Below are 27,869 nucleotides of genomic sequence, written 5' to 3' on the forward strand. Positions count from 1 at the left end.
TTTGTTATTCATACCAAGCCCCTTTCAACCATGCCTGAATTTATGTTCAGGCATCCTTGAGAAAGCCCATAAGGATGATGGAGGGTGGGGTGAGTGAAGGGTGGTTGCCAGAGAAACCAATCAGGTAATTAGAAGGTTGGAACTTTAGCCTAAGGGTTTAATAAATCATGCTTATATAATGAAGCCTTCATAAAAATATCCTCACTGAAGAGGTTTGGAAAGCTTCTAGGTTAGTGAACACGTCGTAGTGCCAGGAGGGTGATACGTCTGGTGAGGGCATGGAAGCTCTGAGCCCCTACCCCATTCCTCCCCATGCATCTCTTTCATCTGTGTTCCTGAGTTGTATCCTTTCATAATAAACCAGTAATCTAGTAACTGAACTGTTTTCCTGAGTTCTGTGAGCTATTCTAGCAAATGATTGATCTTGAGGAACCTCAGGTTTATGGCTAGTTGGTCAGAGGTACAGGTGGCAACCTGGGACTTGTAATTGGTGCCTGAAGAAGGAGGGGAGCAGACTTGTGGAAATGAGCCCTTAACCTGTGGGGTCTGCACTAACTCTGGGAAGTTAGTGCCAGAACTGATTAAATCGTAGGACACTCAGTGGGTGTCTAACAAGAATTGGAGAATTGTTTCTTACGGAAAACCCACACATTTGGTGTCAGAAGTGTTCTGTGTGTGGAGTAGTAGAAAATATTAGTCTTCCCTCACAGAGTGACCTTTTCTTTTTAACATGTAAATAAAATTATTCCATTTGCTTGTTAAATATCTTTCAATGGATTTCCATATCTCTTTGAATAAAAACTAAATTTTTTATTATAACCTACTGGGCTATTCAGGATCAACCTCTTTCACCTCACCTCAAAGGATGTCACTGGTAAATTTTACCCAAGATTTATGGAGGAAATAATACAAACTACATACAATGTTTCTGAAAATAGAGGTTGAGGGAACATTTTCTGGCCTACTTTTGAGGCCAGAATTTCTTTGATAACAAAACTAGTCAAATGCATTGAAGAAAAGAAATTGCTAGGTCAATAGCCTTGATGAATATGGGTCCAAAAATCCTCAACAAGTTATTTCCAAGTCAGATACGTCAATATATTAAAAGAGTAATACATAACAACCAAAAGTGGTTTATCCTAGGAATGCAAAGTTGGTTTAACATTTGAAATTCACCTCATTAACATAATAAAACAGACAAACCAGATAATTTCTGCAATAAATGCAGAAAAAGTGGATTTGATCAAATTCAATTGTCTGTCATTATTAAAATTGTCAGCAAACTAGAAATATAAGAACATTTTCAAATCTGATAAAGGGCATCTACACAAAACTTATAGCTACCATCATGAGTAATAGCAAAAGACTAAAAACTTCCCTCTACATATACAAAAAGTATATCCATTCACTACTATTGTAGAATAGTTCTTAGCAAATACAGAAAGTCAAGAAGGAGGAATGCAAAGCTTATTGAAAAGGAAGAAATAATACTCTCATTATATACAGTCAACAAGATCATGCATAGAGAAAATTCTAAGGGATCTAAAAGGACCCTCTAGCATTTATAAATAAATTTGCCAAGTTTATAGGAAAAATCTCTCTATAAAAAATCATATTTGTATAATCTAGCAGTAAGCAATTAGAAAATTAAACATAAAAAACAATACTATTTACAGGCGCATTTATAAACATTAAATAGTTAAGGATAAATTTAGCAAAATGGAGCAAGATCTGACATTGAAAATTACAATACAATTTTGTGTTGCTGAAATACAAAAAGTCCTAATGACATGTAGAGATGGGCTATGTTCAAGGATTAGAAGATTTCATATTTTTAGGATGTCACTTTTCTAGATCGATAGATTTCTAGATTCAATGAAGTTTCTACCAAAATCCTAATAGGATTTTTTGTAGAAACTAACAAACTTATACTAAATTTTTTACAGATATGCAAATGACCTAGAATATACAAAATAATCTTGAAAAAGAACATAGGGAATTTACTCCACTTGATTTCTAGACTTTAAAGCTATAGTGATTTTCTCCTAAAATAGTGTCCCACAAATTCTTCCTTCTCTGTATATGCTTGCCATTTCTTTCCATTAAGTTCTGGAGTTTATTTCCCTTCCCCCAAATCTAGGCTGGCCCTGTTTTGTGACTTGCTTTAAGCAAGGCAATGCTTACAAGCTTCCAGCTTTACTCTCTTAGAACCCTGAGCCTTAATGTCGCTTGGTCTGACTAATCTGCTAGAGATAAAAGTTGCATGGGGACTTCCCTGGTGGTCCAGTGGTTAAGAATCCGCCTTCAATACGGGAGGCGCAGGTTCGACCCCTGGTCGGGGAATGAAGATCCCACATGCTGTGCAGCACAGCCAAAAAAAAAAACAAAAAACAAAAAACAAAAACAAAAACAAAAAACAAACAAACAAACAAACAAAAAGTTGCATGAAGAGACACGCTATGGGATGTGAGACTACAGAGAGAGAGAGAGAGAGACAGAGAGAGAGAGAGAGAGGGAGGTAAAGGACCACGCAGCCTTCAGCTACCTTAGTCACCTCAGACAATGCTACGGACATGTGAGTAAAGCCATATCTTAGATCCTTCAGACCTAACTGATCTACATGAACCAACACTATGTATTGGAGAAATGAGAACATCCTTGCCAAGGTCTGAATAAACGGCTGATTTATAAACAAATGATTGGTTGTTATTGCTTATGCCACACAGTTTTGGGGTGGTTTAATACACCAGTGTAGAAACCTGAACCAGTGAATGACGGAGGAAACAAATGACACTCCTTTTTCTCAAAGCATACTAGCAATGTTACCATATTGTTTCTGACGCTGAAATACTCTCTGTAACTCTCTTTTACAGATTTTCTAGTAAATGGGGAGTTTCTGTAGTTACACTTCAGAAATTATCAAAAGATAAGGAAATTTTTGTGCAGCATGAAATTAATTAAAGATCTTTCTAATTAAACTTTTGATTATAAAAGTAATGTATAGTTACTGAATTTACAGTATAAAAAAGGGGAGAAGGTCATTCATTATTCCACAAAATTAATGTTTATCTTTTGTTATATTTTCTTAAGTCTCTATGAACTGATGAATTTTTATACAAAAAAAATACATTTTTCTTAACTGGGATCACCTTTTATATAAAGTTCATTGTCAGCCTATAGTTATAGAGAAATAATTTTGCTTACAGGGCACATCTTTTCTTACAAGTATCCTTAAATATATAAAATATCCCCCTAAATTGTACATATTAGCAAAGAGCTGTTAAAAGAACCAAATTTTAAATGCCTGTGTCAAAAGAATTTTTAATAGATAAACTCTGCTATTAAGGTCATCTGCATGTATTTAGGCCATACATAAATGTAAAGAAAAAGACCACTGAAATTTATCAATGTCACATGAATTCATTGTATAGGATGTTGTTTATCCCATAATCTGATATTTTATTTTGAGGATCCCATTGACAAACTTTTTTCTAATTTTGGAACAAAAAATTACATTTCTCCTAGATAAACCATTGTTTATATCTTGTGTACAGGTCTGAACTATGGAGCTGTTGATTTTTTTTTTTTTTTCAAAGTATAGATTAAGACATGTGGCTCCCCCACCAAAAAAATATCTGCATTTTTGAAATTTGTTCTCTGACCCTAGTTTTGAATTCATTTCTTTACCACCATATTTAATTTTTCTGTCTCAGAGGGAATTTATGAAACTTTATAAACTGTGTCACTTTTTGTAAAAAGGTGGCATTTTGATCAATTAATTTATCCTGTCTAATTTTTCCACTTATTGTCTAATCAGTGTTTTCCCAAAATTTTAATAAGTAAATAACATTTTATTATATTATATTAACCACAGTCTATTGCTAGAGATAATAGATTGGAGTTCATTCTTCACTATTATGGAAATTGTAATAAGCAACTTTGCGCTTCAGTTTTTTCCACATATCTGATTTTTTTCTAGGACTGGGCTTTCTTGCTTAAAGGGTCTTGAAATACATTACCAAATTTCTTTAGAAAGACTATGATGATCTGTACTCTCACCATCAGGGCACATACCTCAACACACCTTGCCAGCAATGATTGTATCACTGCTCGGGGTTTTGTTAACGTGACCAGTAAAGGGGCATCAAATGAGTTACCATGAATTTTTTGGATTGGAACAAGCCCATACTCTCAATGATGCTTCATTTATCTCATATCATGTATTCAAGAGTCTTCTTGTCTATCTGTCCTGTAGATCTGTCTATCCACATGATAATTCTATACTTTCAAAGAGAAATACTACTTAAGTAGGCAATTTTCAAGTATCAAAACTATTCTTATCCACAAGTCCAATACTGAGAATCTCTCCTGAAAAAATAATCCAAAAATAGAAAATATTTATATCAATGTGTACTCACTACAACATTACTTGTAATAGTAAAAAAGTCACGACTTAAATGTCTAAATCTATTGAAGAAATTATGAACAACATACCTATAGAGTGAAATAGTTATTAAAAATTATGCTTACAGAGGTTGCCAATGATCAGATGTTAAGTTAGAATATGCTGGAATTAAAGGGCATTTTTCAACTCTTGATATGAAAAAAACTGCTACAAATGTTGAGTTAATAATATTAGGATAAATGACTATTTTTTTCTACTGAATTAAAAAAATTGAAGAGGAGGAGGTAATTTACAAAATATTATCAGTGTTCAACTCAGTTAGTGGAGTTATGGATGCCTTATGCATTCTTCTCTGCAACTTCCATTATTTCCTGAATTTCATCATACTATATACTTCTCCTTGTTTCCTTGCAAATCTATTCTAGATTAAGATGGAGCTATATATTTAAAAATATAATGCTTTTAATTACATTGCCAGTATCCCAGTCTCTGTTTATCAACACTTCTAATATCCCTTAGCTGAAAGAATTCAAAGAAACATCAAACAAGAGAAGACTCCTATTCTGAAAATTTACTTTTCCAATGTAAAAGTTTAATACAGTTTTAATTTAGGGCCAAAGGAAAAGAATAAATAATAATGTTTTAAGGGGGGGGGGGGAGTATGACAGAGAAAGACATCTAAAATATCAAATTTTTGACTCTGTAACTTAAAAACAATCCATCTTTGTGAGGCCATATAATCCGTCTTCTAAACTGTTACAACATCAATTAAGATGATGTCATCTCAGTTTACTGCAACCTTTTGGTTGAGTTTGAGTGTCTCAGTGAAGGATGGTTAGTGAAAACTTGAAATCTACCTGTCAAAGGATGGTTTCTCTCCACAGTCAAAGGCATCCTGCAGCTCCTTGACAAGGTTAGCCTGGCCCGGCAGTCGGAAGAGACCCTCTTCCTTCAGCCCCCTTTGTCGGATAAAGTCCACACACTGCTCCACCAACATTGGAGCCAGACGGTGTCCGTATCTCTTCTCATAACGGACAGTATCTTCCAGTTTCTGTCCAAAAATGCCTGGAGAAATAAAGGATCACAATGAATTTGAGAAATTCATCTTTTCCCACTTTTTTTGCTTTCTTTTAAAACTCAATGTAAAGGAAAAACAAAGATTGGAATGCTAGCAAGCATTTCACGTCTGGTACTTCACATAATTACAGAATTAAATTCATTATGTACAATTCTTCAAATAAAAAGGGTTTACCTTGTGCTGCCCTTTCCCCCTGTATTCCATATTAGCCCAAACTGAAATGGAAATACGGAGTTTGAGATATCCACTTTGAAATAAGAAATATTGCAATAAACATAATTTCAGTTTTGGGTTTTCTTTTATTTTTTCCTTTTGGGAAAAAAAATTAAAAACAGAAATATTCTGTAGATAATAGTCAAATTCTACTTCTGTTACAAGTGTAACTTTATGTCCAATTTTCATTTAGTTTAAATATTATTCATGTCTCTGTTCACCTTTTGTTTTCAATCAAGAGATGATGCCATGATTATAATCAAAGGGATAAAACCATGAAAAGAAATGCAGAATTTTCATCCATATAAAATATTTCAGACAGTGTTGGTTCTTTAAAATCTTAAACTATTAATTTATTGAAAAGAGAAGTATTTGAATTACGAAGCAGTGCATACTAAAAGTGAGGAGACAGGGTCATGGTGGTTTGTCCTAACAGGGAGGCATATATGATTACACATTGCCTAGAATTGTCAGCACATGGGGATAATAAAATTCAAAACAATTTTGATCAGTTTTATCAATGATTTTTAATGATTTTTAATTACCTACAAATGATGCATTTCTTGGTGCATGCATTTGGTACCCCACTGATTAAGAAACAATGTCTCTAAAATATATTATCATCAGTTGGTAGCTTGGAAAAATGATCAACCAATGAGAAAAGAGGGAGAAAAAGAGCCAAAGCAAATGTGATTCCAATGTTTCCAGATGGGATGGCTTTAATGATCTAATGATTTTCATAAAAGGGGAAGAAAAATTAGTGTCGCATGTTGAAACTATGTAAGTCTCCAGAATGTTTGGGGAATATTTCAAAAACATCAGGTTCAGAATTTAACAATAAGAACATATGCTTTACCTCCCTATCTGTAAAATAATTTATGTATGGATTCAGTAATGCAAAACCATCACATTCCAAGCAATAAACACTTGCTACCAAAGAGAATATTCTTAGCCTAGGTAGAAACAATAACACAACAACAAACCAAACTATTGTACACCTGGTATCAAATCTGGCACTAATGGTATCCATATATTCCTTCTAGGAAAAAAGATTGAGTTACCTGTTATTAATATTCAAATGCATATAAAACAGAATTAGAAATTAGCTTAGTTTGTAGACTTTGGAACAAGGAGATTCTCGATAATGGTGTGTTAAACATTTTCCCCTAACTCAACAGATATTCACACCCTTATTTTGTCTTGTTATTTTTATTTTTGTGGCTGGAAAATTAAATACTTCTCCCACTTCCCAAGAGTCTTCTGGAGTCTCTAGGAAGACTTGTTTATCTTGATGAAAGAGAAAGATATAGCTGGAATTGCCAATCATGCCTTTTTCCATCTTGAACTTGGGCATGCTACCTGTGACTAAAAGTCATCTTTTGACCATTAGGCAACAGCCACGAGGGAAAGGCTGAAAGATTCACAGAGGCAACGGGGCTGAAATCACTGAACCGCTGACCCAATACCAGCAGCAACTCCTTGGAGATTTTTTTTCAATGTGAGAAAAATAAGCCCCTGTATAAGTCACCGTTCACTGGGTTTTCAGTTATTTGCAACAATGCCCATTTCTGTATGAAGTGGTGATAATGATTTTGAAACTCTTCTAGTATTTTAATAACAAAGCTTGAAAATTGGTTATGAATGAAGAATACCAAATCTTTTTCCATGGAGTTCTTTGATGCTTATTCGCCTGGGATGTTTGGTTCTATCCTGCCAAAATTGAGGAGATAGCCTTTCAGAGGCACTTATAGATTATATTAAAACATAATGTTAACATTTGGGAATAAATCTTACATATCTGATTTTTCACTTATTGTTTTGGACTGATACATTACATAAGGTTTCTCCCTAAATCCAGCAGAAAATCTACTAAAGATGTTCCAGTTCAACTTCTATGAGCACTACAAATGAGAACCAAACTTCCAAGATTTGGTTTTATGCAGTAATGAAAAACAAACATTCTTTTCTTAAAACTCTCAGGATTTCTTTTTTCCCCAAAACTCAGGGATGTGATAAAGGACGCAGTAATTTTTGCTTTAGATGGGCACTCTGGTTTTTTTTTTTTTTCTCCCCTTGTTACATATAGGCTTGCCTATATGATAAGAATTTTCTTAACAGGTATAGTAAGAAACTAAAAGCCAAAAGCTCCAACATCCTTTCATGTATTAGGTACCTAACATGCACTAAGTCCTTGACGTATATTCTCTTGTTTCCATAATAAATATACAAGGTAGCTATTTTATACCTTAGGAAATTGGGCTCAGAGATATTAAATAAATCACCTAAGGTTAGTTACACAGCACCAAGTAGCAGAATAGAAGTCCATATCCAGATTTAGTCAGGCTTAAAAATCTTTGCTTGTTCCTGAATACCTGTCCTCTTCCACTTTATTTAATCCCAATTATTATATGTCCTCATTTCCTAGTAATTTAAAATATTAATACTTTCTAAAAGTGAAGAAAATAGCATACCTTTTCTGTGCTCTGAAAAATGGTAATAGCTAGGCTGTATTTATGTATGCTAGGCATGGGTACTAGAAGTTTACCTGAATTTCTCTCATTTAAAACTCTCAGCATTCTATGAGGTGGGTACCACCATTTTACTGAGGACGAGATGGAAGCAGAGAGTGATTAAGTAACTTGCTGAATGTCACAGGGCTGGTAAAAGATGTTGCCAGGATTTGATCAAGGCTGTTGAATTTCAGAGCCTCTGTTTGTGTATTACACAATACTGCTTAGTGGGCATAATGGCTGAAAATTGAGTTACAAAGGAAGAAACATGTCTCTTACTAGTTTTCTGGTCTCAATTCCTGTCATCACACTAGGAGTGGTGATTTCTGTTGAGAAAATGGCATATTTGGAGGGAAGTCGGGGAAAAAAAGGAGAAGGAAAAAACTCAGCATCTTGCACAACAAAATGATTTCCTTAATACAAAGAGCTATGCCTATTTAGCAACGGAATATGTAAAAGAGTTTAAAAAATGTAGACAGTATGTACACATACTTAGAAATTCCTGTGGGAAAAATAGTAATTTTCTGCTGTTTATCTGGTCCTGCAAAGAATTAGGCAATGATTAGATGTATACTTTCCATTCTGTAGCATTGGAAATAGAATGTCCCAAACATCTTTGACTTACAAAGGTAGATGGTGAGTTAACTTCCTGTGTGAGAATGTTTTTTTTGTACAGAAAGGTAGGGGGGAATTCTTTTTTAAAAGCTGCTTTAGCTAGAATTTTCTTTGAGGGAGCAGTGAAACTTCAAATTTTAAAATTAACAAAAAAGCACAAGGTCATGATCTATCCCCAGCTAGCAGCATGGAGAAAAGGACACATTGATTAGTAGATTATTAACAAGAATATTCCCTGTGGTGTGAGTCTTGTAAACAGTTGCAGCTATGTCCATTTAAATTCGCAGAGAGGTTTCACATTCCCTAACAAAACCATCCTTGGAATTTCTGCATATTTCCCCTGGAAGTACATTGATGGTGTCATGAAGCATCACTCAGGACATGATTTTCCACTAGGTCGAGAAAGTAAATCACACAGGTAATTTTATTATATCTGTGGGAGGCTGTTTCAACTGGAGGGAGAGACAGGAGAGAGAAAAATATATAAAGAAAATCTAAATATCTTCAGGATTTGTGAGGTTTCTCCTTTATGTGTGATTTACGTACTCAATAGCTAGAGGCAGCCTGTGACGTTATTGAGTGTGATCTAAAAAATATACTCAAATTCTACCCATCCTAAAAGATAAATAAATACAAAGCTAAACATCGTTGGACTCTCTGTGCCTTGTATTTATTCACTCTGCTCCTTGATTCCCAACCAAGTATAACTGGCTCCATTTCATCACTTTCTATCTTCTTGTCAACCTATTGCAATATGGCCTCTGACACCATCATTCCACTAAAAGAGCTTTTTCTATAATTACCAATAACGACCTAGTTGCCAAATCATTGACAGACAAATTTATTTTTTGCATTACTTTATGGCTCACTCCCTTTAAAACTATCAATCTCACTCTTCTTCCTGACACTTCTCACACCTTACGTAATTCTTTCCTTCAAGAATACTCTTTTCAATCTCGATCCTCAACATTTCTTAAGTGACTTTTATAGAGCTGGGTTCCCAAGCCAGGCAAGTGCTGCCACAGTGATCTTCATAATATTTAAATCAGATTATGCCTCTCTTTTGCTTCATTTCTTCCCATGGTGCCCCCTGGCCAACCAAACTCCTTTTCATGAAATACAAAGTCCCCACAATCTGATCTCTGCCTCTTCATCCACTATTCAAAGTACAAATGTTTAGGTAGCACCCCTTCTGTGCCAGGTACTGTGCCATATCCACACTCATCACTGCTGCTTCCTCACAAACAACATAGTCAATAACTATACTGAACTATTTGTTGTTTCCTATATGTATTATGACTTATTACATCTTCACGTATCCTTCTAGAAGGTAGGTCCTGCTGTCATGAGCCAGCCTAGGAAAACTTACCCTGCAAGATTCAACTCACATCATCTCCTGTGTTAAGTCCTTACTAATATTCCTTCACCCCCATCCCAGACACAAAACTTGCTATTTTCTTCTTTGCTTTCTTAACATATTACTTTGTAATTGTTTACTTAGATGTCTATCCATACTGGACTAGTCCCTCACCAGTCAAAAGAAGATTGTACTTTCACAATTATTATAATAAAACAATTATTTTACATTTATTATTATTGTTATAAATGATATTGGATAACAGTTTATACTGTATATTTATCCTATAAACTTAAAGGAGGTTTAGGTAAATTTCCGAAAGTACTGCAGGCATAAGGACTGAACTGGGAACATGAAAGACATCAAGGCTCATACTCCGTCTACCGTAGTGTCACGGTCTGAATGTTTGTGTCCCTTCCAAACTCCTATGTTGAAAATCTAATGCCTATGGTAATGGTTTTAGGAGGTAGGGACTTTGAGAGGTGATTAGGTCATGAGGGCAGGGCCCACATGAGTGGGATTAGTATCTTCATAAAAGGGACCCCAGAGAGCTCTCTCACTCCTTCCCTTTCAGCCCCTTGAGAATACAACAAGAAGTAGAGAGTCTGCAACCCAGAAGAGGGCTCTCACCAGATCCCAACCATGCTGGCCTGATCTCAGTCTTTTAACCTCCAGAACCATGAGAAATAAATTCCTGTTGTTTAGAAGCTACCCAGTCTGTGGCATTTTGTTACAGCAGCCTGAATGGATTAAGACACATAGGTAAACTCTCTTGCTCCCTGGAACTTAACACCAAAGTGGGTAAGGATTGAGTGTTCCATAAACATTTGTAGAATTAATGCATGCATTAAAATAAAATACTTCACTTCCTCAATTAGAGGAAATAAATGACTAACTCCAAGGTAAAATGAAACTTAGACTTCTCAGGTTGTGGCACTGATTCCTATAAAAACGTGAAAACAAAAGTCTTTGATTTGTTGATGAAAAAGGCAGAAGTTAGATAACTTCTCGGTTACTACTTAAATTTTCTATTATCAGTTATTTTTCAGAGTTCCCTGTCCCTTCCATGCCATAGATTACATGCTAAGCCATATAGAGAATTTGCTTTTACTTATCCTTCTGCTTACTACAACCCTACTAACAGAATAAGTCGCGGTGTCACCAGGATTGTAATAATTTTCAATTAAAAATGAACATTTGCCCACGGTAAATGGACAAATAAAAATAAAAGACATCCAATTTAGTACAGAACTAAGAAACAAAGACAGCCAAAGCTTACTTCAGTCTGTTACTAGCACTTTCTAAGCAGCCAACAAATCTTCTATGGATAGAAAACTTTTAATTCAAGAAGCTCAGAATCTATAATAACCAATGAATGTATGGTAAAATCTTGACTCTCCTTGTAGTCAGACTGGGGAAGGAGGGAGAAAAATAAAGGCCTGAAAAAAATAAGCAAGTGTAATAATGTGATAACAGTGACCCAATAGCATTGGTCTTAGACCAACAGAGTAATTATACTCACCACTTACATCCAGGTACCAAGCCATGCAATTTACATGTATTTTCTTATTTGACACTCACAAATATTCCACAAGGACATCTCCCTTCTGCAAATAGACTCAGAGATGCTAGGTGACTTGAAGTCACATATCTAGAAAGTGGTAGGTCTGGGGTATAAACACAGGTCTATATGACTCTAAAAGCCTTCCTTTTCCACTATGTTATGTTAATTCAACTCAGACATTTTTTCCCCATAGGGATGCTGACTACTCGTTCAGGATCATGTAAGAGAAAACGTCTTTCCATAAACTTCCGAAGACTAAATCTGATTTCATGTAGTTCAGATGAATCACTGCCTTTCCAGATGAGTCCATGGTGAGTCTTTTATTCATAAACCCCTCAGACTTCGTATATAATTTGTTGTAGTGCTTATTACAGATTAAGTAATTACTTATTTTATATGTTTCTTTATCCTCAAGGAATCTGTGAACTCATAGATTCCAGGAGACTTGTTTTGTTTGCCTTCTCACCCCCAAAATCACTTGGTAGATGCTCTGTAAAACTTTGACATGTGAATTAATGAGCTACTCATTTATAGCACCATTTAAAATTATATGGATTTGGATAGTAGCATTCTGTTGGACAAATCAATTTTGATAAATGTGATTACAACATATACAACATTAACTTTTTTATGCTTTAAGGTTAACCGTCACTTAATGTATTAACATTTTCACTTATAAACATACCATCTGCACATATAGGGAAAAATAGGTTCTGAGGACAGATCAGAATACTTTAAATTAACTTTAAAGAAAATGCTGGTGTTATCCACCACCTCTGTAAAGATATTCTATTTTAATTCACTACTGTCTATGAACTAGCAGAAAAAGATAGGTAATAATACTATACTTCACCAGCCTGCAATAGATCGTGAATCCTGGATTGAATAGACCTATAGCCATTCTTAACTTTGAGAAGAAATAAACAAATACAAATATATATTTCTTATCACAAATGTGCATAAAAGCACTTGAAAATAGCTATGAAGATGAGGTGGCCAGGTGGCAGCATAGAAGAAATATAGGGGCTATAGAGTAAAGAGTATAACAGGTGAACAGAGAAGGCTTGATGAAGAAATGCGAGCCAACAATGACTTGAAGACAGTGTAGAGTGTGGACAGACTGCAGAGGAGAGACAGCATCACTGCAGAGGGGCACTGAACAAAGAGGTGTTACAGGAGATGGGTTCAGGGAGGAAGAGGGGATAGTCTGGGGAATTGGGAATAGTTGGAATTACTTAGAAGCCCTTGACAGTTGCATGAAACGGGACATCCTCCTGGGAGCAATAGGGACTCATGAAAAATTTGTAAGCCGTGGAACATTGCTTGTTAGTACTGTTTCAGGAATACCAACTGGACGACACTTTACAAAATGAACTGTGTTGCAGGAATTTGTGAACAATGTTGGGGGTGAAAAGAGGTGAGAATGGATGCTGTCTTGAAGAGCCACTTCTAAGGTTAAAGTACCTTGTGTGCATGAAGCCATAAAGGCACAGACAACTAAGGTGATGGAACTAGAAATGGAGCTGAAAGTATATAAAGAAGGAAGAAGCAATGGGGCATGACCACTAAGTTACTGTCTGGGGGGAAAAAAAACACTGGGGAATTAATGATGCTTTATCTCCAGGAAGAGCATGACTCAGGAAAAAGACAAGATAAAGTTAGGATTTAAAATTTTACTTTAGTATGTTCTGTGATCACAACAATCTTAAACCAGCCAGACCATTCTGACTAGAAATTAACACTGACATCAGGACCCAAAGTGTTATGCACTTCCAAGTAATCAAAAGATTGGTTAGGCTCTGTATATTACATATTAGTCTTATGGAGGTAAAAAATATATAGTTTCAAAATCAAAAGGGTAAAGAACACATTGTAATCTTTATCTCACCAGAACATAAATCCAAAGCACCACTCTCCCCAGCGTCCTGCTAATAGATGGTTCACAGTGCCTAGATTTTTAAAACCACTGAGAAAACATGTCCGGAGACCTTTATTAGTAGCTAAACAAAGAAACAGAGGGCAGTACAGGACAGAAGAGGTCTGTAAAAGAAAGGAACTCAGAGCAGTGAGTTCCAACAGGCACAGCATGCAAACTGCAATCCCACCAGGCCTCTGGAAACTTTAACTGAGCTCCCCTCTTCATTCTGAGGGCCATTCTGAAGTGCTGAGCTGCCTCTTCTGTCAGCCGACCCATAACAGTAGTAAAAAATGTTTTAAATGTGGATCAGGAAAAGCAGACGCGTTACCATTTTTCACTTCTGGGTGCTTTTCCATGCTTCCTGCACCCTCCCTTTTGCTTTCATTGAAAGGACTTCAGTGGATGCTCTCCAACAGGCTTGGGAGAGGAACTCAGAAACCCCTGTCCACTTCTGGAACTCCTGAAGCACCCAGGGGATTAAACAAAGCACAAAACGACACTCTCTTCTTAAGGTAGCATGGTTTGGGAACCCGGGATTGAAAGAAAAGTTCCTTCTTTTCAGTGCAGGACCTTGAATAAAGATCGAACACCCTGGGCTTCACACCGCCGCTGAAGAGAACGGCTAGTGAGGCACAGAAACAGCCTCGCAGCCCAGCCTCAGCCCGGCGCCTTCCTTCCCAGAGCCTCGCTGCCTAACTGTGGTTGAGCAGCCCGTGACCTGGGAGAGGCTGGTATGAGGCTGCTCCACGGAAGGGGAGAGGGAACTTAACACAGCTGAATGCCCCCTGCGCCGCCTCTCCTTCACGGTTCTGACGGTAACCAGAATGCAGCTTTGTAAAATAAAAATCTGTTAATCCTTGACTCAAATGCTGAACATTCTTCAGATTACTAAGACTTTGCAGAGGCAAGGACAATAGTTTAAAAATAGCCTACAGGAGATGATAGACGGAAGCTGTTCCCCACTCTCTGGTTGCCATTTGCCAGCCCATGGGAATTTTCTTCTTCTTCTTTTTTTTTTTTTTTGCAGCACTGCCTTCCCTCATTGATATTTAAGGAGAGAGGGAAGAGGACATAACGAACAAACGAACAGCAGTGTTAGTCAGGATTCTCGAAGACATGCTATATTCCAATATGGGAGGAGAGAAGGTGGAAAACGTAAAAAACACTTTGCTCTGCATTTCGAAGATAAATGAATTGTCCCCAGAACATTTCATGTTACAAATGAGCAGTAATAACCTAGAAAAGTAGACCTTCTCTACATGTTTGGATAAACCCAATTTAGTTGCTGAGTGGTGGGGGAACCAAAAGAGGGGATGTCCTTTAAGCAATTAATCCCTAGCCTTTCTCAGTTTCTCTCATTGCCAATTTCTCTATCAATGATGCAATCTTACAGTAACCATGAAATCTCTAAAGATCTATAAAATATGACACATATCTCTCATTTAATTATCTTTGTGGATGAGAGAGGAATATAAATTAACACCTGAATTCCTTGCTTATAATATATGATAATTCCTTGCTTATAATATATGATAATGATCATAGCCAGATATTAACTGCTCAAAGGAAAAGACTCAGAAGGAACAAGGTTTAGTTTTAAAAAGTTCCCACTATATCTTGCTTTAAATATACGGTTTTTCTTCTATTTTTCGTTGATTACTAGATAGAGAATGTTGATTAATAGGTGGCAAATTAAAGAAAAAAGGGAGAAAGAACAACCTTAGATGGGACTCAAGTCAGCTCCTGATTAAATTATTAGGTTACAGTACGTGACTTTAAAATTATAATTACCTAGTTCCAATTTAAATAATCATTTGATTTAATTATTCCCATTTTAAAACAAAAGGACATTTTAAAATATGTTGATACAGAAACATTTTATAGAAATACTTCATTTTACCTATGTTGTACCCTTTAACTCCCCCTGCACAAATCAATTCTGAAATACTTAGTTTCTTTTATTGATCCTAAACTTATTTTCCCACCCCTTGTTCCTGATTCTTCATATCTTTGCCCTCTCCCAATGCCACCTTATGATATATTTGGAAAGTCAAGGTGACTCCTATTTCTTATCAGTGTTAATCAATAGGGTTCAAAGGCTCCTGAAAAGGGGTCACTACAGATAATCTGATTATTACAATTTTCTCAGTAGGGGAGGGGAGGCAAGCGCAGGCTGCCAGAACCAAACCGATGTGATGGGAGCACAGAACAGTGACTCCGTTCAAGGGGTGAACAACATGGCTGCTTGATTTGAGTCTGGGAACAGCCCAAGGTAGTCTCGGCCCCTCCCCTCGGCATGGTCCGGACAGCTCGTTTGCTCTCCAGCAGTCAAGGTGATCCCTTTAGGACCACCGTTCTTTAAGCCCCGCCCACCTGGCCCATTCACAGACAGTAATAAACAGATCAATAGGAGCCTCGAGAAATAAGTATAGACAAGCAAAACCACACGTAAACCATTCTTGTACAGTTTTAAGCTCTTGGTTTCCAAACTCCCACTTTATCTGAGCGTAAACTGACCTTAAAGCATCAGAAAGATATTTTAAAAGGACATGAACATATTATGTACCTACCTTTCCGAAAACTAAAACACCGTTTAATTCTTCTGTATGTAGTTTTAGGAATGAAAGGAGTAGACGCCAAGGCACCTGAGGGGCGCCCCCCAGCACTTCGGTCTTCAGGCATCATACAGCCCCAAAATTCTGAACCCGTTTCTGGCTCCCTTTAAAACCTGCCTCTGTGTGATATCGGAATCCCACAGCTACTCCTTCTCATGTTTGTTTATTTGTTGAAGTGCTGTTTCCTAGAACTTGAAGATTTTGATCATCCAGGTCCTGGATCGGGGATAAGTTACCACCTCTCATTTACTTCTTTTTGGCAAAAAAGTTCCTTTTTTCTTGCCTAATCCCCGGAGTTTTTGAGGTTTTTTTAATTATTATTTTTGTTTCTGCAGACATTCCAAAATGTCACAGCAAAAAGAACCACAGCAAGCAAGCGGCACCTCCCATTCCAACAGCAGAATTTTCTTTTTTTATTAAGAACTGTCTTCTCAGCTGGAACTGGGGGGACTGAGATTCTCTGGAAAGGTCAGCAAATAGCCGTGAGCAGGGGAAAGAGGAACAATGACCAAAAGGCCCCTGAGGGATACTTCAGTACTGTCCTTGCTGGCTCCTTTTATCTGAGCAAAAGGGGAGGCAAATAATGGCACCTTCTCCAGAAAGCATTTCGGTGCATGACAGATTCTTTTCAAAGAACTCCCCTGTTCCTTTTATAGCACCCCTCAGCCTTTGATGCTCTCTGCGGGCTTCTCCCTTCTGTCTTCAAACTCCCGGGGCTCCCGAGGGAATCGCCACGTCAGAACAGTCCAGTGCCCGTTCCGGGAGAGGCTCCTCCTCGGATCCGTGTAGGAAGCAGCTCTGCAGGGAGCTTCTCCCCCGCTAGCCCTGCTCCTGCTCCCCTTTTCTCAATGAGAACTGGGCGGGAGCTGGCAGGGCTACAGCTGCCTCGTCACCACGCTGCGGCTGCGGCTGCCTTCAGTGCCCGCCGGTCACACGCAGCAGGTGCAGTCACAACAGCGTGAGGGGAGCAGGGAGAGCGCCCCGCGGCCGCCTGAACCCCTTGTTTCTGCCTTTGCCTTTGCAGTGACTCCCCTGCCGGCTCTGGTCTTGTACATACCTTTACAGCTGACTGCCTCAGTCCCTCCAGAAACCAAACAGCCCCAAACCAGCCCCGAGGGGGTCAACTTTTTGCCCCTTCCTTTCTGCATTTATTCTCTTCCTATACAAGATTTTTTTTTTTTCAGATACTTTGCAACTGAATCTATTTGTGAGTGCTGATGTCAATGTGCATATCGTTAAAACATTATGTGTGTATTTGTATGTGTGTGAAATAGAAAAATGTTCAAAATTTAGCAGCAAAGATTCTGCAGGTGTAACCACAAAACAAGTTAAATCATATGTGGGTGTGTTTATACGTTTTTATACATATGTATTTGCCTGGCTATGGTTCTCGAACCAATCCTGCTTTCATCTTCTCCCCTGATCGTGCATGCACCCGCTGCACCCCAGCCCCTACGTCTACCAACCCCCTTGGTCCCAGTCACTGAACAATTTACTTACTGGGTTAATCATTCATCCACCTGGCTGCTCTATGAGCACATTTGGAATGCTAGTGCTTTAACCCCAACTGACCCCTAAGGCCTCTGGGTACCTTCCTAGCTATTTAGCGGGAGCATTAAAAAAAGCTGTGAAGAGTATTAAAAAGATACTCCCTTTAGAAACATCATTACTCTGACTAGCATGCCCAGATAGGTAAAATTTTGTCACCGAGGGAATCATTATTATTTCTGCCCCATGGTTCGCCCATTGTTTTTGCCTTCTGTGTCACAGCAGGCTGCTAGGAAAATAAGGAACTGTGAACTTGGTGGGAACTCAGTCCCACCAAGACAATGGCAGCGCTGGACGAGAGGCACCTTGGCCCACTGAAAACATCACTTCTCTGAGCATTGGTATGGAGGGAACACACGTGATCGCAGGACTTTGGAGCTGGAATGAATCTTAGTTAAAAGAGTTTTGTCCAATGTTATTTCACAAGTGAGGAACCTAAAGGTGAGGGGGTAATATCACTTACCACAGATCACACAGTGGTCTGTGTCAGAGGCAAGAGCACATAGCTTCTTAATTAACCACTGCTTGCCCATGTGCTAATTACTCATCATGAGGATTATTCACATTCAGTATTTTTACTGCCTTGGTAAGTCTCTGACTCAAGTCTTTTCATAAGGAGACAGAAATATACAGGAAGGACCTGATTTTGTTAGTAGCTAAAGTTAGGCTCCGCCCTCAGATCTAATGAACAATTAATGAATTTTCATCCTCCCCAGATCCCAGGCTGGGTACTTCCATATACATTGCCTCAAAAACAATTGAACAGAAGCCCAGTGAAAAAGACAAGAATAACCAAAACAAACAAAAACAGAACCCTAAACTTTTCCAAAGTTAAATACATGTTTTGACATCCCAACTTCTGGATTTCGCTTTTAAGCAGAAACCATGTGCTTCTCAGCATCATTAATAGGGAAGCATCTGTTTACAAGGGGGTTAATCAGATAAAAGAAAGTTGAGGTATCTAGATTCAATACTGAACTAAGTTATCAGGCTTGGTTGTTAAGAGAGGATGTCTATATTTTGCATTTCCCCTGGTTCCCCTCCTTCATCTGAGTATTTGTAGTAACTTTGGTTTTTTTCATAAAAAGAAATATCAAAGCCCTATATTTTATGATTTCACGTAACAGTTTTTAATTTCTAAATATTGAAAAACTAAGCAAACTCCTCAGGTGTCACCTATGTTTTAATCAAATGTCTAATATTGAAATGGTAAAGAGGGACTATTTTACATGTATAAACAACCTGAATAAACTTCAGTGCCTCATGAAAAACTTTAACTATTTAGAAACACAGGTTGTAGAACTGCAATATAGACAATGAAATGCCCTCTTTACAATAAACACATTTAAAATGTATCCAGAGGTGGTATACAGAACTTGATAAATCAGGATGAAAAGTCACCTTCCAAATGTCTTTACAGATGCCATTTAATCAACAACCACAACAATCTTTGAGCAGCGAGAAGGAGGTTGGAAGCCAATAGGTTTTTATTTAGGATTAACTGTCTTGGATTCTATGACTAAGATAGGAAGGGGAAATGTATTCTCTAATGAAAAGCAATTATGACAATTCAGGAGTTTTTTAGCAGCTTTACTGTGATATAATTCATATATCATAGAATTCTCCTGTTTAAAGTGTACAATTCAATAGTTTTTAATATACTCAGATATATGCAACAGTCATCACAGTTAATTTTAAAACATTTTATCACCTAAAAAAGAGATCTCATATGTTTTGGCTACCAACCCACTGCAGTCTCCTTATTTCCCCATCCCAGTCCTAAGCAATCACAAATCTACTTTCTGTCTCTATGGATTTCTCTGTTCTGTACTTTCTTATAAATAGAACGATATATATATATATCGTCTTTTCTGACTGGCTTCTTCCATCTAGCACAATGTTTTCAACGTTCATTCACGTTGTAGCATGCGTCAGTACCTCATTCTTTTTATGGCTGAACAATCCATTGTATGAATATACCACTTTCTGTGTATCTATTTGTCCATTGATGGACATTTGGGTGTTTCTACTTATTGGCATTTAGGAATAATGCTGCTATAAATATTGATGTGCAAGTTTCTGTGTGGACATACATTTTTCATTTCTCTTGGGTATATACCTAAAAGTGCAAATGTTGGGTCATATGGTAGCTCTATGTTTAATCATGTGAGGAACCGTCAGACTGTTTTCTAAAACAGCTACATTTAAAATTCCCATTAGCAATATGGGGGGGGGGGGTTTCAATTTCTCCACATCCTTGCCAATACTTGTTATTATGGAACTTTTTGATTCTAGCAATCCTAGTGTGTATGAAAGAAATGGTATCTCACTGTGCTTTTGATTTGTATTTCCCTGATGGCTAATAATGCTGAGCATCTTTTCATGTGCTTATTGGCCATTTGTATATTTTCCTTACAGAAATGCTTATTCAGATTCTTTGCCCATTTTTAAATTGATTCTAATTGGGTCAAAATTTTGATTTGCCTTTATTTTTCAGTTGTTAGAGTTATTTACATATTCTGGGTAGAAGTCCAAAATCAGACATATGATCTGGACATATTTTCCTCCCATTCTATGGGTTGTCTTTTCACTTTCTTGATGGTATTAATTCAGATATTTTTGAAGGACTCAACTATATTCATCCTACTTATCAACTTTTAAACACTTTTGTTTTTCATATACTGAAGAATATACTATCAATAAGGCATGGACTTGTAATTGTGGGTTTTTCACTACTACAGTAGAAGTAATAGATCAGCTATTGTGCAATAAAGCAGGAAGAAGCTCACAGTGAAAACACATGAGTTTCTTCCTACTTATGTTACTCACAGTATGACATAAGAATGACTTGGCAAGTCATTCATTTTCTCTGGGTCTTAATGACCTAATCTACAAAATGTGAGGCTGAACTAATAAAGTGGTTTTAAAATATTCTCGGGGAGGGGGAAGGGTAAGCTGGGACAAAGAGAGAGTGGCATGGACATATATACACTACCAAATGTAAAATAGATAGCTAGTGGGAAGCAGCCGCATAGCACAGGGAGATCAGCTTGGTGCTTTGCGACCACCTAGAGGGGTGGGATAGGGAGGGTGGGAGAGAGGGAGACACAAGAGGGAGGAGATATGGAGACGTATGTATATGTATAGCTGATTCACTTTGTTATAAAGCAGAAACTAACACACCATTGTAAAGCAATTATACTCCAATAAAGATGTTAAAAAAATAAATAAAAATAAAGTAAAATATTATTAATTGGTGAAAAACTTATTTTCAATGAAATACTAAGTGGAACCCCAATACATAAGATAAATAAAAGGTTTCTCAGTCATATAAATTTATTGTTTACAACTCAAATTTGTAACATTTTAAAAAAATTCAATCAGTAAGTATAGAGGGGCTATATTAATACAAACATTTGAAACATGAGATTATGGGTGACATTTGCAATTTTCTATCAGGGTCAGCATTCGGTTTGGTTGTGTGTTCTCTAACAACTTTAGGAAATTCCGATGTTCAGATGAATCACAAAAGATTTCTTGCAAATTGAATGAGTACTTTAAGAGCTTGCCTTACAATCTCATTAACACTCTTCAATTAAAACAAAGAGGGCAGGAGAAGATTTATTCTTCAGAGTATTGTTTCTGTTGTAAGTGCTCTATGCTAAAATATATCTCTTTAAAAGTAAATTTGAATCAGGCATTTGCAAAATCCCTGAAGCACATTCTGCAGGATAAAATATACAAACCAATCAGCTACTAGAGTATTCCTTCCAGGTTCATAAATTTGAAGATTAATACATAGATCCCACTAGGATCACTTGTGATACTCCTGGGCTGATAGGACCTCCTGTGGCCACTGATTTGGTGAAGTAAACTGGATCTCATTCATTTTTCTTGAGAAAAGGACAGATGGAAGAGGAGGAATGGGAGAAAATAATCCTTGATAGAAATAATCCTTCAACAAAAGTACCACTTTCAGCAAATATTAAGAATCTTCCTGAACTCAGGAGCCTCAGAAACCTGATAATGGAGGGGAAACAGGAAATTTGAAAAGACATATCCTTAGGCTTCCACATAAATCCTTGACCCTGAGGGTAGCAGAAGACCTCCCGCAGCTGAGTATGTATCTCTCATGAATAGTCATGAAGATCCCTCTGCTAAGGCACTGGGATGGGATCTCAGCCCACCAGCCTCTTCAAACATTTTGAAGTCACTTACTAGCCATTTCAGTAAGTGAATAGGGTGACCATACAAGTTGTCACCCAAACTAGAACACCATGAGAGTGAGAGGTAGCACAGTCAATAATTAGCCTGGGACAACAGTAGTAAACTACACTGTTACCAGGCAAACTGGGATGAATGGTCACCCTGGTTAGAAACCTCCCCCTCCCCCAAGAGGAGATCCTGCTAAAGGACAGACAGTTTGCAGACATGTACCACTACTCTTGTAAAATATCAACATGCCTTCCATGAATCTTTACTATTTTAACTTTAACTTAACTTTTCAACTTTTTAAACTATGCTTTTGAAGTTATTCTAAAATGTAAAGAGGTCAGTCAGCTTAAGAAGCATCTGATATGTTAAGGGAAAAAAAATTCACTTCATTCAGGGGGCTGACAATACACAAAAGAGAAGATAAAATAAATATGAAAGTTCTAATTGCTTTAATAAATATAAATTTGATTTATATCATTTATTTTAACTACATCAACATAAAATAACTAGGCTTTACATTCTTGGAAATAGATGTTGGTTATAGATGAATATTTTGGGGTCCTTATCTATTTGGTTCCATTTATTGGATTTTTTCTTTAAATATGTTTTCTGTCTATATCACTCTATATTACTTGATAGAAAAGTTCACATCTTTTGTCCTTCCTTCTTCCTTTTAGCTCTATTCATAGCACCATGTAGCTTATTCTTCACATGATATATTCTCTACACTGTATTAGCTAAGAATTTTAAAAGAAACTTATTATCAAATCCACAAATACTTTCCTGATTGCAAAGTTGCAAAGCTTTTTTTTTTTTTTGTCACTCTGATTACCAGCATATTTTCATCCAATGCTTTGCCACTCCTCTTTGATACCACTGAGCATCTGGGGGCTGAAACCTCTTCCAAAATTAATAGTCAAAATGTTTTTTTGCCCTGTATCTACAGGTTATTAACTAATCTCCATTTATGATATGAGGCTCATAACTATGTATTATTAGTAAAATGGAACATCCAAGATAAAAGAAAAATATTATCCCTTTTTATAATTCAAAATATTCGTGGAAGAAGTTTGGTTATTAATGATATTTGATCTACATTGAACTTCTAGGAGTTACTTAGATATGTGTCTACAAATAAATTAGTAGCTTACTATTTATTTTAACATTCATCCATTTGAAAGTAGGTGCTGATAGTGACACGGGCTGGGGGAAAGGATGAACAGTTTTGGCCTATCTTTCTGTTTTATCATGATTTTAAAATACACTCACCTCCTCCAAACGGTCCCCATATGACTCGGCGGATGGACTTGACCCAGTCTTCCATATCATTCTGGGTGCTCGCCATAAGGAGGTAGCTCTCATGATTTGCTGTCATCCGATCTCGATCGCCTCCTGTAAGAAGACAGGAACATTAACACATGAGTGTGGGCTCAGCCAAAGATTCCCCATGAGCAGCCTCCTAGTGAATCCCTGAAACATAAACTGTACCTAATGCAGCTAGCACTAGGTTCTACCCAATGAATCAGAAATATTTACCATGGTTTCAGCATGGGGGAAAAAAAAAAAAATCTGCTTAGAAGGGAAAGGCTCTCATGTTTCCAAGAGAAAGCCAGCAAACAAATGTCATTCCCCAAACAAAGCCTAGCTTTTTGTCCTAGCAACAACCCATAGGCCTGTATTAACTCATAATCCAATCTATTCACACCGTACTGCTGAATAGGGAAAAATAGCAAAAGCAAAATGAAAGATGGAGAAGTGGTCCACAGAGCCTGAGTTTTCATTCCAAGCAAGCGCAGAACAGTCTGAGTCTGCTCAGCGCACATAGTGAGGCCACCGGGCACATCATGGTTGAGTACGAGTCCCAGGAAAGGGAAAAGAGCCACATGTGAGAATCTGCCCCAGAGGTCCTCCTCTGCGCTCTGTCCTGGAAGGGGAGCCTTTTCCCCCAGATCATACCTTCAGGGGGACACGCAGAAGAAGAAGACACAAGCCTGGCCAGTCTCAACGGCCAAATTAACACCCCAGATGGCCCTGCCACCTAAGGGTTAGCTTTAGGAAACCCCAGCAGTACCTCCTTGCTTGCTGTTTTCTCTTATCTCCCCCCCTCCCCGCCCCCGCACTGGCCGAAAACAACTCATACACGTTAAAACCTTTATAATCTCTAAAATCAACTTTGAAATGCTGGAGATCTATAAAGCATTTTTATGCTTAAAGGAGCATTTCTGAAAACAAGTATCAGTGACTGCACTGCTTCATTCTCTTTGAAAAAACTAGTGTGGTTCACAGAAGGAATAATTAAGAAAATGGACCATTAAGTATTATTTAACTGAATTCTGATAATATTTCAGCATTATACTGACTGCTAAGGTGCTCAAATCATCTATGAACAACTTAATTTTCACTAAGTGCTGTAAACTTGCAGCCTTGGGTTGGATTAATTCATATCGAAGTATTTTGTTTGTTTAAGACATTGTCGTTGTTTGTTTTTAAGTGCATCAGAACAGATGCCAACTGTTCTAATTCACAACCCTTCAGTTAGTTCTGAGGGCCAGGTACCGCAAGTTGCAACTGAAGGGGCTCAAAAACAATCTCCTTTGTAAGGAGCGTGCAGCCTCCAACAGGCCCCGCACTTCCTGTTCTTTCACATCCAATCTCGTTCACAAAGCTCTGAAAACTCTAGGCATTTGAGTTTGTGATCTCCGAATTTTATACAAATGTCCTAGGTTGAGAAATACAACTCTTCTAGCATTGATGCAAATTAACAGAACAGGTGCAAGGTCAGATAAGTGAAATAACTCTAAGCCAACCAGCTGAACAGCCAGCATTGGTGTTTTACATTTCAATACAACTGAATTTGGGGGAGGCGTGGGTGAGGGATGCCATCAAATCAGTTCCCTAATGTTTACAGATCTCTTGAATAAACAAGATGAGCCTTCTCACCTTAAGGAGAACTATCACTATTTGGGAAACAATGACCTTCTTACACCTCTAGGTCTAGCCTAGGTCAATCATCACTTTAAGCAATTTATGTCTGAAAAAGCATAGGCTCAGAAAATCAGAGAAAACCCTGCTGAAATCACAATTCTATATTATATTAGCTGTTTAACTTCTGGGAAAGCACATAACTTCTGGAAACTCAGTATCTTTAGTCATGCTTTAGAACTAATAATCCCTATCTAGTAAATTTTTGTGAGAATTAAACGAAATGAAGTTAATATACTAGCACTGTGTTAGGCTAAAAGAGAAATTCTGTAAATATTAATTCAGTCTCATTTAACTGCCTCCCATATCTACAAATGCAAAAAGGGCATATTACATTTAATTTGACCTCAGAGACATACAATTAGTGTAGTATGCTAGTGAGTGCTTGGGAACAATTAGTCAATAATACACATACACAGGAGTTTTTATAGAAGGCTGTCTTTCTTTGATACATAACAATGCACATTAAAGTTGTATACTGTGAATGTAGGAAAATTTGCCACACATTAACTTGCATATACATGGCTGCATGACATATAAGTCGCAGAAAGAAATAAACGACCAAAGAAAAAGATGCTTTGCTTGGCGTGGCACAGTACTAAAATTTATTGTTTTCTGATCCACCTGTAAAACATTACCATTTTGAAATCAGAATATTTTAATTATTGTCTTTGCCTGGAGATTGCTTAGCAATTCAGACAGTCATATCCTGCTGTGTCACTCCCAGCCCCAGCGGAAACAGTCCTAGTAATGAGAGTGAGTGACAGCCACTGGAGTGTGTTTCTGCCTGAAAGCCAATGATGCTGTGTGTCTGACCCCTGAATCTCATTTCGTCTGCCAATCACAGATATGAAGTTCTCATCTGTGAATTTCATCCATTGATATAGATCTTGATTCCTCAGTGAATTAGCAAAAGACAGGGAGAAGATTTAGAAAAACTTTTTTTAATGAGTCTCAGTGGAAATAATAGACTCATTGCTAAGAATGTGATTAAAACAATTGGAGACATTTATATAGATATGAACTAAATTCTCCATACTAAGGTTACATGATTTCTAACTGGAGAAGCCATTTGTTCTAATTCATAATCCTTCAGTTCTGAGAGTCTGGTATTGAGCCTTGCAATTGAAGGGGCTCAAAAACAATTTATTAAATGTATAATTTGATAAATGAATAAACTCAATATTGACTTTCAACCACGTGGATCAAGTTTCACTCTGTTTGTTAATCTTTTACAGGGCTTAATGTTCCATTTACCTATTTGTGAATCTAAAATTCTTTCCAAAGGTGAAATTTAAAAAAGCAACCTTAAGATGTAATTATCACTGGAGTGAAAGTATCATAGTCATCTTCAATCCACATATATGTGTATATAAGTATATATATATTATAACCAGTATACATTCTCCATTCTTAATTTCTGCTCGAACATAAATATCTATGCAGTGTTATTTTTATTTTTAATACTACTTTAGATGATGGTGGATTTGCACACATTTTAAAAGACACAATGTATCAGTAAATTGTATACACCTTCTAGATGTTAGCTCGGGTTGGTAGCAATGCTTTGGTGCTAGGGTACCAACACTTCAAGCGTCTGTGATATTAAGTTAGCCAAGTAGGTCACATCATTCAATTTTATTTGTTTATATGTAATTGAAAGTATGTGTACATTTCATTGGGATCTTCTGTATATTTGCATTTGATATGAATTTTTTCCTTCCCAGAAATAAAATAAATTCTGTGAAATAAATTATATGGCATGATTAACTTTTGCAAAAATTAAAAAGTAGATTAAGAAAAGCTTAGTGGGGCTTCCCTGGTGGCGCAGTGGTTGAGAATCTGCCTGCCGATGCAGGGGACACGGGTTCGAGCCCTGGTCTGGGAAGATCCCACATGCCGCGGAGCAACGGGGCCCGTGAGCCACAACTACTGAGCCTGCGTGTCTGGAGCCTGTGCTCCGCAACAAGAGAGGCCGCAATAGTGAGAGGCCCGCGCACCGCGATGAAGAGTGGCCCCCACTTGCCGCAACTAGAGAAAGCCTTCGCACAGAAACGAAGACCCAGAACAGCCATAAATAAATAAATAAATAAATAAAATTAAAAAAAAAAAAAAAAAAGAAAAGCTTAGTGAACTTAATAGATTAAGAAAAAGCTTAATGTAAAATTTAAGAATAGGTTAAAGAAATCTACATTAAAGTAGATGCACAGTTAATTCAAAAAAGAAATACAAATATTTAGCATATGAAAATTTCAACTCCTCTTATAATTACAAAATAGTAATTTAAAAGATAATCATATTTTTGATGAAAAGCTTTGCAAAGATTTTTAAATATTTAGGAGAAATATTGGTAATGGTATGCTAAGATATACATGCTCATTGCTTATAGGAGTATGGATAATATTCCTTATGATGCAATCACTACAATAGGATTTTGAAGAATATTTATTAATATGAGCTTTTATTATACACAAGGAAATATACAGATTTTATATATATGATATCTCTATTTTCATATAGGTAAAAAGTCAGATAAATAAGATACTAGGTTGAAAAACACAATAATTCTAACAATGATTACTGTGAATGCTAGGATTAGAAATTATTTTGCTCTCCTTTGGTACTTTTCTGTATTTTCCAGATGTTCAACCATGTGTTGTTTTATAATGCATGCATTATTCCAGATGTTCTAACATGTGTTATTTTATCAGCAAAAAAAAATTATTGAAAAGAACAAATGATAAGAACTGTATGGTCATGAAAGCACTAATCAATAAAAAGCCAAGGTGAGCTGGAAGATAATTATTGCTAACTTCACTCAGTGTTGCTTAAAATTGTTTGGTTTTGAA

General features: G+C 37.0%; 1 protein-coding gene across 4 annotated transcripts in view; it reads right to left on the reverse strand.

The window, feature by feature from the left end:
- Positions 1 to 27,869, reverse strand: part of ARHGAP24 (Rho GTPase activating protein 24) — a 522,903-nt gene that overhangs the window by 62,674 nt on the left and 432,360 nt on the right. For 3 of the 4 annotated variants that reach the window (XM_036853846.1, XM_036853849.1, XM_036853848.1), the window contains 2 exons: positions 23,308 to 23,430; positions 5,263 to 5,470 (listed from right to left, as the gene is read on the reverse strand). In XM_036853846.1, coding sequence (XP_036709741.1) covers positions 5,263 to 5,470; positions 23,308 to 23,430 — 331 coding nt within the window. Of the gene's footprint in view, positions 1 to 5,262; positions 5,471 to 16,230; positions 17,087 to 23,307; positions 23,431 to 27,869 lie in introns of those variants that run through there. The other variant, XM_036853847.1, reaches the window with a different exon arrangement.

The sequence above is a fragment of the Balaenoptera musculus genome, chromosome 5, assembly GCF_009873245.2.
Source record: "Balaenoptera musculus isolate JJ_BM4_2016_0621 chromosome 5, mBalMus1.pri.v3, whole genome shotgun sequence".
NCBI lineage: Eukaryota > Metazoa > Chordata > Mammalia > Artiodactyla > Balaenopteridae > Balaenoptera > Balaenoptera musculus.